At 47.6% G+C, this 13,107-nt stretch overlaps 1 protein-coding gene across 1 annotated transcript in view; it reads left to right on the top strand.

Annotated features, from left to right (window-relative positions):
* RARS2 (arginyl-tRNA synthetase 2, mitochondrial) overlaps window positions 1-13,107 on the top strand; it is a 273,941-nt gene that overhangs the window by 174,918 nt on the left and 85,916 nt on the right. The window contains exon 14 of the mRNA XM_086926598.1: window positions 5,524-5,648. Within this exon, the coding sequence (XP_086782724.1) occupies window positions 5,524-5,648 (125 nt within the window). The remainder of the gene's footprint in view (window positions 1-5,523; window positions 5,649-13,107) is intronic.

Genomic DNA, 13,107 nt, shown 5'->3' with positions numbered 1-13,107 from the left:
GTCTCAGCGTTCAGGAAAACCAGTTTTTAGTGTATTTGATTTGCGGAGGTTATATAGCGCTGTCTAGACCCGGAGGTATCAGAGCACTTAACCAGGGGATTGTTGCATTATAAGGTACATCAAAAGGATTATATAGCGCTGGCTAGACCCAGAGGTATCAGAGCGCTATAACAGAGGAACATTGCTTTACAAATTACATCAGTTACAATAGAAATTATTACATGCAGTTCATTTGGTAGCGACGCCTGTGGAAGAACAGCAGCATTTTAGATTCATTATTGAGTGTAAACCCATCCTATTTTTAGGTCAAGTCTACCAGACAGCAGCTGTCTGATAGCAAAAGACCTGGTGGGGCTCCACAAGAGCTTACTTAGGTTTAATTCCAGCCCATTGCTTACCATTTGCTGGCATTATTTTCATTGTCATTTGCTTTCTTGCTAGTCAATGGCCTTGCTTGTTTTAGCTTGTTTATCTTGTATTTGTCCCTCCCATGTAGCACAAGCTGTTGACTATCTCTTTGATTGGGTGTTTTTTTTTCTTCCACTGGTCGCTTTTAGAGAACTGCTTTTTCTTTACGTTTGGGCACTCCATGAGAGTGCATGTGTTTTTCAGCTGTCTCCCTCGTGTGCTTCTCTGTCTCCCCCATCTCCATGTTTATTTTTCCCTCTTGTGTACTTTTCCCCACTTGCGCTTGTGTTCTTTGCTCCAGTTCCCCAGTCCCTGTCCTTTTCTGTCTTCCAGCCCCCCACCCTGTGTATTTGACACTCCACCACATGCAGTGAAGTTTTTGGGATAATATGCAGGCTGTTGTGGTTTCTCTACTTCACATTATGTATTCCTGCATTCTTTTTCAACAACAATAAATTTTCCCCGCAATGCATCTTCCATTCACAGTTTCTATACGCTTCCTCTTTGTTTTTCTCTTATGTGCTCCTTTCTTTTAGTTTCTTTTGTAAAATACTTGGTGCCTGATTAAGAGTTTGGTGGTGTGGCAGCAGCCCGCCATGCCAGCGCCCTGCTATCACACTGCTAAACCATTACTGAGACTGCTCACCGGATTCAGACTGGAATCCAGGCCTGGCAATCCTGCTTTGTCGGTCCCATGGCAGAGCTATGATAAGGCTCATATTTGAGCCTTAGCAAGACATCCCCTGGGGACCACCAAAAACCGTTCCCGCGCAACATGGCATGTGAAGTCCATGCCGTGCAGAAATTGGGGGGTGCATGCAGACGGGGGCACAACTTGCGCCCCCCCTGATTGCCTCCCCTGGCCCTGAGGCAACAGGGGGCCCTGTTGGGCCCTCTTAGTTTCCTCACCGCCACACATTTCATGAAAACTGTGGTGGTGAGGAAACTCCTAATATTCTTGGTATTGCTGCAGCGGGACTGCCATCATGTTGCGGGCCTCAGACCGCTGCAAGACCGACAGGGATTGTGGATCCCTGGCAGTAGCAGCGGTCCCATGGCGGTCCGACTGCCCAACTCTGAATACGACGGTTGGACAGCATGTGCGGCAGGTGGTCCATCAGACTACCAAACTCATAATTAGGTCCTTGGTCTATAGATTCTTCCTAATTAATTGTATGCCTCCCTCGTGCCATATGCCCTAAATTTGCTCCTTCTCTTTTTTTACATTCCACATTGCAAGTATGTGCAGTGTAGACACCCACTTTACCATATGGACGCTGTTTGCTCCCCAGCTAATGTCACATTTCACATTACATTTATCTATGTGCTATGTTTTTTCTTTCCAATGTGCTTTAGCCATGCATAATTATGAAAGATGGGCTTAGTGCCAAGCACACACAAGGCACTTTAAATTCACCACCTCCCCCTCCATCACCAAAACCCAAAGCTTGTGAGGCCACCTGCGATGTCCTGGGTTGGTTTCATTTCCATTAATTGACATCGGCTGTGCAGAACATCCAAACAATTAGCTGGAAGCCTGCCCTCTGCAGGGGGTTCCAACTAATCCTGTGGACACCTTGTATATCAGCTCCTCACCAGGTGACTGTGTGATGGAAACCAATATCTATTTATGTGTAATTATTATATAGAGCGGGCATGGCCCGAAGGCATCATAGTGCTTTACACAAGCAGGAGATAAGGGTTACAGTGGATTACATTAATAGTAATTCAACACAGGTGGTTACTTTGGTGGTTGTGTTCATATGTAACCACAAGAACAGTTACAGCAATTGGGCATTGGAAATGCACAGTTAAAGCATTGATTAAGATGGTGGGGTCATATAGCGAGGGTAGGTCAGAACGCAATCAGAAAGAGTACTTAAGTCTGATTCGAGGGTGAATTAACCAAGATGTCTGTCAAAAAGGAGGAGCTTGAGGTCCTTTTTGATGGTTACTAGGCAGGTGGTTAGACTCAGGGATGGAGGCTGAGAGTTCCTGACTGTAGTGATGTCATGTGGCACACATTGGCACTGTATGAGTTGTGAGTTGGAAGGTCTGCCGTTTGTTTCCCCCACCCTCACTTGTGTGCTTCATTGCACCAACTCTGTTTGCTCCCATCACCTGTCCTCAGTGTTGCTTGATTAGTTGACCCACTAACCTGTGCATTATAATAATTTTTAAATAATTTACAGGTTGCTTTGGTTACTGTACTTCACATTCTGTGTTCCTGTATTCTTTTCCTACAGCAGTCCGTCTTCTTCAAATGCATGCTTCATTCTCTGTTTCCATGCATCACCCCTCCTTTTACATTCCATTATAAAAGTCTTAGGGCCATATGTATCAAGCCTTTTTCTAGTTTGCAAACGGGCAGATTCTCAGAATCGGCCGGTTGCGAATTGGAAAAAGCCTTTTTTGGATGTATCATCCCAAAAGGCCATCGCAAAATAGAGAATTGCAAAATTTGCAAATCTTTATTTTGCGAATGCAATTAAGAAATTGCAAATTGAGATTCCTTAAATGCAATTCTGGAAGCACCAGGAATTTTCTATTTGGCCTAAAAAGGCACTTTTTTGATTTTTTAAAGTGCCATATGTCACACATACAATCCTTTAGGGCACGTATGTGTGCAAAATGTGCACATATGCATATTTCAGGGGTACAACAGGGTGTCCTTTTGGCACCCTTGCAACCTTGAAGTTCCATTCTCAATTTACGATACTCTAATTGGTAATTGCAAATTGAGAATGTCTTCCCATTCATTCCTACGGGCCTCCAAGCCCATAGGAATGAATGGGAAGGTATTCCTTAATTGCGAATCTCAATTTGTGATTTGCAAATAAGGAATATGTAGGATTCGCAACATTTTTAGCAAATCCTACATACATTGCATTTTGCGATTCTCTGATTGCGATTCGCTAAAAATCGCAATTTGAGAATCGCTAAACTCTTTTTAGATACATATGGCCCTTGGCCTAAAGATCCGTCCTATTTGTACACATCCACCGTGCCGTATGTCCTATGTTTCCCTCCTCTCTTATTTTACATTCCAGACCTCAAATATGTGCAGCGTAGACACCCGCTCTGCCACATGGACTCTTGTTTGCTCCCCCGCTAAAGTCACCTTTTACAATACATTTATCCATGTGCCCTGTGCTTGTTTTGCAGGTTTACTCCTCCATACAGTGTTACACCTGTGCATTATGTTTTACACATCATTCACGTATGTTTACACCTCCTGCGCTTTATCCCCATTTTATGCTCTTCCATGATATTTTTAAATAGTATTTCACATTACAATTTTGGCTCCACAAAGTTGTGAGCTACTACTGCCGTTCAACTTTATTTTCTGTCCTTCCGACCAACATGCACTCTTTATCCTAACACTTTGCAATCTTACAATGGACATTTGCATTTCCTTCAATGTAAGCATCGTGTTTTATTCTCCTTTCTTATGTAGTAATTTTTTGATGTGCAGGGTTCACCTTCAAAGCGACACAAAGATATAAAATTGTACTGGTGCTCACTGTCTTTCTGACAGATGGCAGCACCACTCCGTCTCCTTTGCACTCTGTGCTTTGCTAAAGAACATGATATACGTTATTATCAAGATTCACATGGTCTTCAAAGCTGCTAGGCGGCACAAGCAGGAGCAGCTCCTCTGTGAGAATGGAGGAGCTTCGCCGGGCCAACTAAAATGCCCACAAACCCCCCAGAGATAAAAAATATAATAGTAATAAAGTTAATTTATTACTATTTTATTCTTCTTCCATCCGTCCATTAACCGAGGGTCAGGACGGTTGTGAGTGGCAGAAGCAGGAAAGATGCTGGGCTGCCTGGCGCATGTCTCTTTGGCTGGCCGTCTTCAGATGGCCAGCCGGACTTGAGCACTATGAAAGCTTAAGACAGCTGCGTTAGAGCAAGTGCAGGCCTCCAGTGCCCTCTGGAGCTCCCTCCAATTCTGGCGCTTCTCTCATGCTGGTTAACAGCATGAGAGCAGCGCCAGGATTGGGTAATTCAGTTGGCTTGGGCCCGTACTGAAAAACGGACTGCAGGAGGAGGACATGTTGAAGGTAAGTACATTTTTATTTTATTTCTACCAATCACCCATTTTGCCTGCCCCACCACTCCCCACAGGTGCCAGCCGTTTCTCGTCACAAGACTCGTCCTCTCAATAAGGCATGACTTTTAATACAATACATTAAACTTTTCCTTCCAGCACACTTCTCTGTTCCCAACACTTCACATTTAGCTGTATTGTTCCCTGCGTACACTGACATATTTCAGTTATGTGTGCCAGGCCTGCAATTTCCTCTCTATTTTATCTTCCTTTAAAATATTACATTTTCCCGCCATCCTTGTGTCCTCCCTACTGATCGCACCTCCAAATTCCTTTCCTAATTCTACTATGCTTGGATAATTTTTGTTTCCTAACTCCTGGAATTGTTAACTCATAAACTTCACACTGCATCCTAATTTTTTTCAATTACAAATACACTCCAATACATATAAACCGGTTCTGCATCAGTATTTAATATTTTCATAATGCAGACTGGCCATGTAGATAGTTATTTCGCAAACATTCATTACTCCGAGCATACGCTCACTTACGCACTCATTCAGTCCCAAATTTTTTTCAACACCCCATTTCTAGCCTTTGACATAAACCAAGAATAATAAAGAATAAACGGGCATATTCAGGGCGAGGCCTATTACTTTTGCCAATGCTTGCTAATAAAGCTGGCTTGAGAAAGTGCTTTATGCGGCTATCAACCTGATGTAAATAAAATCATAATCTAATTGAAGAAAAAATGTTCAGTCAAGCAGTAACTCATGCAGTTATTTATTCCGCATGCAAAATCTTTTGAAAGTTTGAGCACAAGATCTACCCCTGAACGAGTACTAAGTCTATGATTTCAAAAATAGGCTTACAAAATGTGCCTCAGTCTGTGAAGAATACATCCTAGAAAACCTGCTGTATAAGCACCCCACTGAAATGAATCTAGATCTGTCCAGGTTTGATTCCTTGCAGAGTTTGTATACTGGTAACTGCACATCTCTGAAACAACAGAACTGAAACCCATGGTTGAGTTTTCATGCAACTTTCTCTCCCTGCAGCTGCCGCCATGTGCCCTTTGGGCTAGTCAAGGGCATGAAGACCCGCAAAGGAGAAGTTGTCTTTTTGGAGGATGTTCTAGATGAAGCGCGGTCGAGGATGTTGCAAAATATGATTTCTGCAAAAAGTAAGAACTTGAGCCTCTAAAACTAATGCAACGGAATAACAAAAGATGCATTTTTTTTTACAGGTTGAGTGGTACATCTGTTAAGAAGGTACTGCATACTTGGGAAGCAGTTGATAATTATTTGTCTTGAGGTGTGGAGTGGGGTTCTGTAAAACAGAGAAAAGGGGTGTTTAAAGACATCCTTGACAAGTGGAAGGGAAGAGCATCATAGCTTAAATCAGAGTCATCAAGTAAGAGGCCCTCATTTAGTTGGAATTATGATGTTAGAATGCAACAGATTTTTCCCTTGGTAAATTTCGGCAGCTCGAATGTGGTGACATTTAGTTGTCGAAAAATCCCTGGTAAAAATCAGGACATGTAGATTTTGGTACTGTAAGAATCAAAATCCACCTGTGTGCTTTAGTTTCACATGTAAACTCATAGTTGGTGTTATTTACCATTCCCAGGGTGTCGTGATTTTTCTGTTGCTATAAATAGCACCCAAATAACGCAGGTCTCGGTGGCGTAAGTCTAGAAATCTAAAAACAAATTATCAAAATTGCTTTCAGTTGATTGGGTAGAGGATGTGGCTTAAGCGTCAGAGCTACCGAAGTGGAGCTGGGGAACCAGGATCCAGGCTCAGCATCAGCTCTACATCCTGTGATTCTGGGCAACTCACTTAATCTCCCCCTGCCTAACTAAATACATATATAACATGTATAGCGTATTTCTAAAATAATGCAAAACTAAGGGAGAATCAAAGTGGGCCCAACAGTGAAATCACTACAGGACTGTGGCAGTGAGGAAGGCTCAAAATTAGGGAGAGGTGCACTTATAAAACTCCAGGTGAGCAGTGCTCAAGGCAGCCTGAGAGAGAAAACCTCAGCAGTGTAGTGAAGAAATTGGTAAACTGCTGTTGCTGCGGCAGGTGGTCACACCCGTGGTAGCTTGGCTGCCCTCCATTCTGCCTAAAGCCAAGGCAGGACTGTGGAAAGGATCAACATGGAGTAAAGTTTGGTTTGCCCCACCCACCATAAGACTGAGCTTCACACCAAGACAAAACACAACAACAACACAATGCAGTAATGCAGTATAAAAACACAATAGCATGAAAAACAACATTACACATCACAACCACAACAAAATGCAACACTATAAATGTGCATAAACATTCTTGCCACACATTACCACCTCTAGAAATCTGCTTTCATAATACGCTAGTAAAAGCTGTAGCACCAAGCACTGCCTTATTTACCAGGACAAGTATCTGTCAAAGATGTTTTGTGATCTAGCCTCAGAATAGCATGCAAAGGAAGATAGAATGAATGCAGATTCCCTTAAAGCCAGGAATGTAAGGTTCTGTAGTAGGGGATCTCTGTGTATAGTCATAATCTAGTGAATAGTCCCGCCCATGTGCGTGGACCCCGGAGAAATCAAAAATAATCTCTTAAAGTGTCGAAAAATGCAGAACTGCACAGACACTTAAGAGAGAATTAAAGACAGATAATGCAGCCTATAAAACCAGGCTACACTGTCCAGTACTTCAACTAGAAATTTCACCAAAAATCCACAAACAGCAAAGTCTGTCCAGATTTCCCTTGCTTTAGCAGCAAAAACCCCTCTGGAATGATAGAGAGGAAGACCTGGACAGACAAGCCCCATAGGCTGCCATTATGTGGCTCAGAATAGGATACTGTGCCTTTAAGAGAACTTTCCAGATCTTCACAGTATCCCAGAATGCACTGCAGGTCCCTTTTACTTTCAGTTCTTTTTTCCGGCTCCTGCAAGCAGGACCCTGGAGCATTGAGCTCTCCCTTTTCAAGGGTTTATTGGTGATTTTTCACTTTTATTTCAAGTTGAGTGCTTTCTAAGTACTTTGGTGCTTTTCTTCTTGGTTTTTGCACCCTTTTTATGTCAAATATGCCTGCATTATTTAACAAATGACCGGAGTGCTCCAGGAAGAAGGCCAAATCAGATCCCCATGAGGTGTGTATCCTCTGCCTTCCCTCTTCCCATGTCCCAGAGGAGTGTGTGATTTGTCAGGGCTTCTCTGGCAGGACCCTGAAGGACAGAAAGAAGATCAGGCTTCAGGGCCTTGAGGAAAGAAGGCTGAAGGCGCAAGGTGGGTCTGGAGGAGCTTCCTCTGCCCGTGCTGAGGCCTCTGGGGGACTCCCCAGGGGCAGGAAGACCAGCAAGCGTCCCCATTCTCCATCTGGGTCGATTGCTCAGACTACGGCGTCGAGAGGGATGACTACGGTCTGTTCCCCGTCGTCTGGGGCGAAGCGACGTCTACGCTCAACGTCGAAGGAACTGAACAGACCGTCGTCCTCATCAAAGTCATCGTCGAGTGATCGACGTCGAAAGGCCCGGCGTCGGCGCTCGCCGTCGAGGCGACTTCGCCGTTGGCGAAAAGGAGAAGATCGTCGTCGAGGAGATCCTCGTCGTCGAGGAGTAGATCGCCGTCGAGGCAGAGAAGGTCGCCGTCGAGGCGCAGAAGGTCGCCATCGAGGCGCAGGAGGTCGTCCTCGAAGGCGGATTAGGTCGCCATCGAGGCGAAGACGTTCGACGCTGAGGAAAAGACGCTCGACGTCGATGGACCGACGCTCGCCGTCCGGTCGCCGTTCTTCGACGCCGAAGAGACGTGGAAGGAGGCCTGACGTCATGGGAGATTCGCCAACGTCCCAGGCTGGAAAGGAAGGCGGATCACCGGGCTCGGTTTACTCCGGGGTGTATACCCCGTCACAGAGGCCGGTTACACCCCCGCCTCCATTGCCGAGGGGTCTCCCTCCGAGGGCCCCTACTCCTCCTCCTTTACCACCACTTCCGCACCTGTACCTCGACCTCAGTTGCCAGAGATCGGTCTCACTGCCCAGACTTCCGACCCCTCCCAAGGGGATCCCTAAGCCGAAGGCCCCGGCCAAACCAAAGTCGCCCGCTCCGGTGGAACCGGCGGATCGACCGAGGCCAAGGAAGTCGCGATCCCGCTCCGGACGGAGAGGAAGATCGAGGAGTCGACGTAGATCCTCCACCAGATCAAGATGTCACCATAGGAGGCGGGGTTCTAGGTCCCGCACGGACTCCTCCAGGACCCGGTCCTATTCACCGACCTTGTCGGACTCCCCAGGGACAACGGTGTCTCCGGTGGACGACATCAGCACGTTCCAGGAGGTTCTCCTGAGGGGGGCTGCAAAATTGGGTATCACGGTGATGGCTCCAACACCCACGACGTCCGTGATATTTGAAACGCTTCACAAGAAGCATTTGTCTCGCCCTCTACGGCCACTAGTACCTGGTTTGGTAGAGCCTGCGGAGGAGCTGTTCCTCACTCCAGCAGTGGTGAAGGCCGCTCCCTCCCGACCTCGGACCGGATTCGGACCCGGCCTTTCTTCGGATAGATCCGGTGCCTGACTCTGTGATAGAGACGGCGGCCAGGAAGTTACATTTATTTATCGCAATTTTTAGAGCGCAACAATTACCCATACGGGTGTCTCGGCGCTAGTGTTACAGAACTTCACTTCAGTAGGGGAAGAATTTAGGAGGTAAACAGCCAGGTTTTGAGACTCTTTCTAAATTTTAGCAGCGTGGGGGCAGTTTTAATGTGGAGTGGCAGAGTGTTCCATAGTTTGGCAGTTGCGATGGTGAAGCATCTGTCTCCCCAGTTGGTTTTTTTTGTCCGTGGGACTTTTAACAGGTAAGCTGATGCCGACCGTAATGTTCTCTGATGTTCCACTGGGCAGAGGGCTTTTTTTAGGAACAATGGTCCGGGATTGTTCAAGGTTTTATAGGCTATGCAGAGTGCCTTAAACTTTATTCGGCTCCTGATGGGGAGCCAGTGTAATTTTTTGATGTAAGGGGAGGTAGGGGTGAATTTGGGGATGGATAGGAGAATTCTGGCCGCGGCATTCTGTACCGTCTGAAGCTTATTAAGTACCTTTTCCTGAGCATTCAGCAATAGGGAGTTGCAATAATCGGTTCTGGAGAACACTAGGGTACTGATCAATGTTTTACCGGCGGATTGTGGCAGGTAGGGGAGGAGTTTCTTTATTCTTTTTAGGATGAAGAAAGCAGAGGATACCACAGAATTGGCGTGGTGGAGGAACGTCAATTTGTTATCAAAAGTGACTCCCAAATTTCGTACCTTGACTACTGGCTGGGGGGGCGTGCCCATCTGTGATGGCCACCACAGGGGGGACCAGGCCGGCTGCAAGCTCCCGAATGTCATCACCTCCGTTTTGTTGGAGTTCAGCTTGAGGCAGTTAGATGACATCCAGGAGCCTATCGCCTTCATCCCTTCTTGAAAATTTGCTGCGACAAATGTTCCGTCATTGTGCACTGATAGCACTAATTGGGTGTCTACCTCCCCGTCCTCCACCGTGCCGCCCGATGAGGAAAGCCGATGGATCGACTCGGCTGGAAGGAAGGCTTGTGGGACTGCATCCACGGCCATGAAGGCGTCCAGCGATACGGCTTTGCTAGGGCGGTATGACCGTGCCCTGTGGGACTCCCTGCAACAGTTCACGGAACTCCTGCCACGAGACAAGAGGGAGGACTTCCATTGGATCTTCAGAGAGGGGATGCTGGTGTCAAACCAGGTCATCAGTGCAGCTGCGGATGTCTCTTTTTTGGCTGCCCATGGGTACTGTCATGGGATCAACCAGCGGCGCCATGCTTGGCTCAGGTTCACGTCACTCAAGCCGGAGGCCCAGCAGCGGGTGGCCAATCTGCCCTTTTCCGGGGAAACATTGTTCGGAAAACATGCCGATGATGAGATGGCCCGCATGAAGGCGAAGGCAGAGACCCTGACGGCTGTGGGCTTGGAGAAACCCAAAGAAAAGAAGTCCTACCGCCCGTTCCAGAGACAGTTCGGTGCACAGGGAAGAGGACGAGGGTAGTCTTCGGGACAGCAGCAGCAACAACAGTAGCAGTTCCTGAGACCCTTCCAGAAGCGCCAGAAGGGTATAGGGGGACAGCAGGCCTCTACAGCGACCCTGAGCTGTTACTTCCCCTTCATCCGTTACCCGCTCCGGTGGGGGGAAGCGTTCAATTTTTTTCTGGCAGAGTGGAGAAAAATTACTCAGGACAAGTAGGTGCTGAATATTGTTTGCAATGGATACAGTCTTCGGTTCACTAGCCCGCCTCCATCAATTCCTCCGGTCAGTTCGCAGTATCAACTGCGCGAGCTCCAGGCGGAGGCCGATATCCTGTTAGGGAAAAGGGCGATAGAAGACGTACCTCTGTCTCAAAGAGGAAGAGGTCTGTACTCCCGGTTCTTCCTGGTTCGCAAGAAGGACAAGAACGAGTTCAGGTCCATTCTGGACTTGCGACAGGCAAACAAGTGGATTCGCAGAGAAAAGTTTTGCATGCTGTTGTTGCATCAGATTTATCCTCAGTTGCAACAGGGAGACTGGCTATGTGCAATAGACCTACAGGATGCGTACTTCCATGTGCCCATTGCACGCAAACACAGGAAGTTTCTGCGATTTCAAGTTGGTGCCAATCATTATCAGTACACAGTACTGCCATTCGGGCTGAAGTCTGCGCCCAGAACATTCTCGAAGTGCATGGCAGTGGTAGCAGCACACCTAAGGAAGAACAAGGTGTTTGTCTACCTGTACCTGGACGTTTGGTTGATCAAGGCCTCCTCCTTCTCGGAAGCTCAGGCACACTTCTAGAAGACGTGCGTTCTCTTGAACAAGCTGGGGTTGCACATCAACATGTCCAAGTCTGTCCCGACGCCGGTCCAGTGCATTCAGTACTTGGGAGCCACCATCAATACGCTGTCAGCAAGCGTGTCTCCTTCGGAAGAGCGACGATTATCACTCCTTCAGAAGGCTCAGGCTCTTGCGACCACTCCATCTACAACAGTGAGGACGGTGTCTTCTCTACTGGGAACGATGGCCTCTTGTATCTTCCTAACGCCACACGCATGGCTGCACATGAGACCGCTGCAGGAGTGCTTGGAGGATCAGTGGGATCAGAGGAAAGGGTCTTGGGACGACAAGATACGACTGTCTCTGCATGCTCTTCAGTCTCTGAAGTGGTGGTGTTCAGCGGAGAATCTCCTCAGAGGGGTTCCCTTCCACAAGGACATTCCCACTCAGACTATCGTGAAGGATGCTTCTCTCCAGGGCTGGGGAGCGCACTCCGGAGACTTACAGATTCAAGGAACGTGGTCACCGATGGAGTCCACGTATCATATCAACTTCCTGGAACTGAGCTGTTCACTTGGCACTGAAGGCCTTTCATCCGTCCTTCCAGACCAACTCTCTGCTTGTACAGACGGACAATACGACCACAATGTATTACCTCAACAAGCAGGGGGGCTCGAGATCACGCACTCTGTCGCAGGAGGCGCAGGCGATCTGGCCCTGGCTTCTGGCCAAAGGACTGACGATAACGGCTACCCATCTGCCAGGTGTGCAGAATGTTCAGGCGGACGCACTGAGCAGACTGATTCAGGAAAACCACGAATGGGTCATAAACAACGAAGTACTAGGAGAAGTCTTCGTAAGGTGGGAGACTCCAGACGTAGATCTGTTCGCCACCGCCGAAAACAGCAAATGCCGAGACTTCGCCTCCAGGTACTACCAGCAGGGGACGCTGGGAATGCGTTATGGATCAACTGGTCGAACAGCTTTCTGTACGCTTTTCCACCCCTTCCCCTGATTCCGGCGGTGCTCATCAAGCTGTCCCAGTCCAGGGCGCGGATGGTCCTGATTGCCCCGGAATGGCCCTGGCAGTGGTCGTTCACGGACCTGCTTCACCGGTCTCTTCTTCCGCACATACGGCTGCCGTGCAGGCCGGACCTTCTCACGAAGTTCGGGGGCAGATGTTGCACCCCAACCTCTCATCTTTGAGTTTGGCGGCATGGCTCCTGAGATAGTGCAATATGGCCATTTGAATCTACCAGAAGATAGCATGGACATACTGAAGGAGGCTAAGACACCTTCCACTCGGACTTCCTATGCTTACAAGTGGAAGAGGTTCTGTATCTGGTGCAAGTCCAAGAACTATGCCTGACGACGTGCAAGGAAGACGTCATCCTTCCTTACCTTCTACATTTGGCGCAGTCTGGCCTTAATGTTCATTCCATTAAGGTTCATCTTGCTGCATTGACTGCCTACAGGAAATGCCCTTCACAGACTTCCTTCTTCCTTCTTCCAGATCCCTGTGATCAAAGATTTTTTGGAAGGTTTGAAGAAAGTGTTCCCTCCTGTCCGGCTTCCTTCGCCTTCATCGGAATTGAATGTGGTGCTGTCCAGATTGATGAAGAAGCCTTTTGAACCTATTCATAAGGCTTCGTTGCAGCACCTGTCCTGGAAGGCGGCGTTCCTCGTGGCCATTACATCGGCCCGCAGGGTGAGTGAAATTCAGGCGTTGTGTTGCCAAGGTCCTTATACTGTATTTCATGCTGCTAAGGTTGTTATGCGTACTCACCCTAAATTTCTTCCTAAAGTTATTTCTGTTGGGCAGGCTTCGC

This window comes from Lissotriton vulgaris, chromosome 6, assembly GCF_964263255.1.
Source record: "Lissotriton vulgaris chromosome 6, aLisVul1.2, whole genome shotgun sequence".
Classification (NCBI taxonomy): domain Eukaryota; kingdom Metazoa; phylum Chordata; class Amphibia; order Caudata; family Salamandridae; genus Lissotriton; species Lissotriton vulgaris.
Note: the sequence above shows the minus strand (reverse complement) of the source record. Positions and strands in the feature narration are given on the sequence as shown.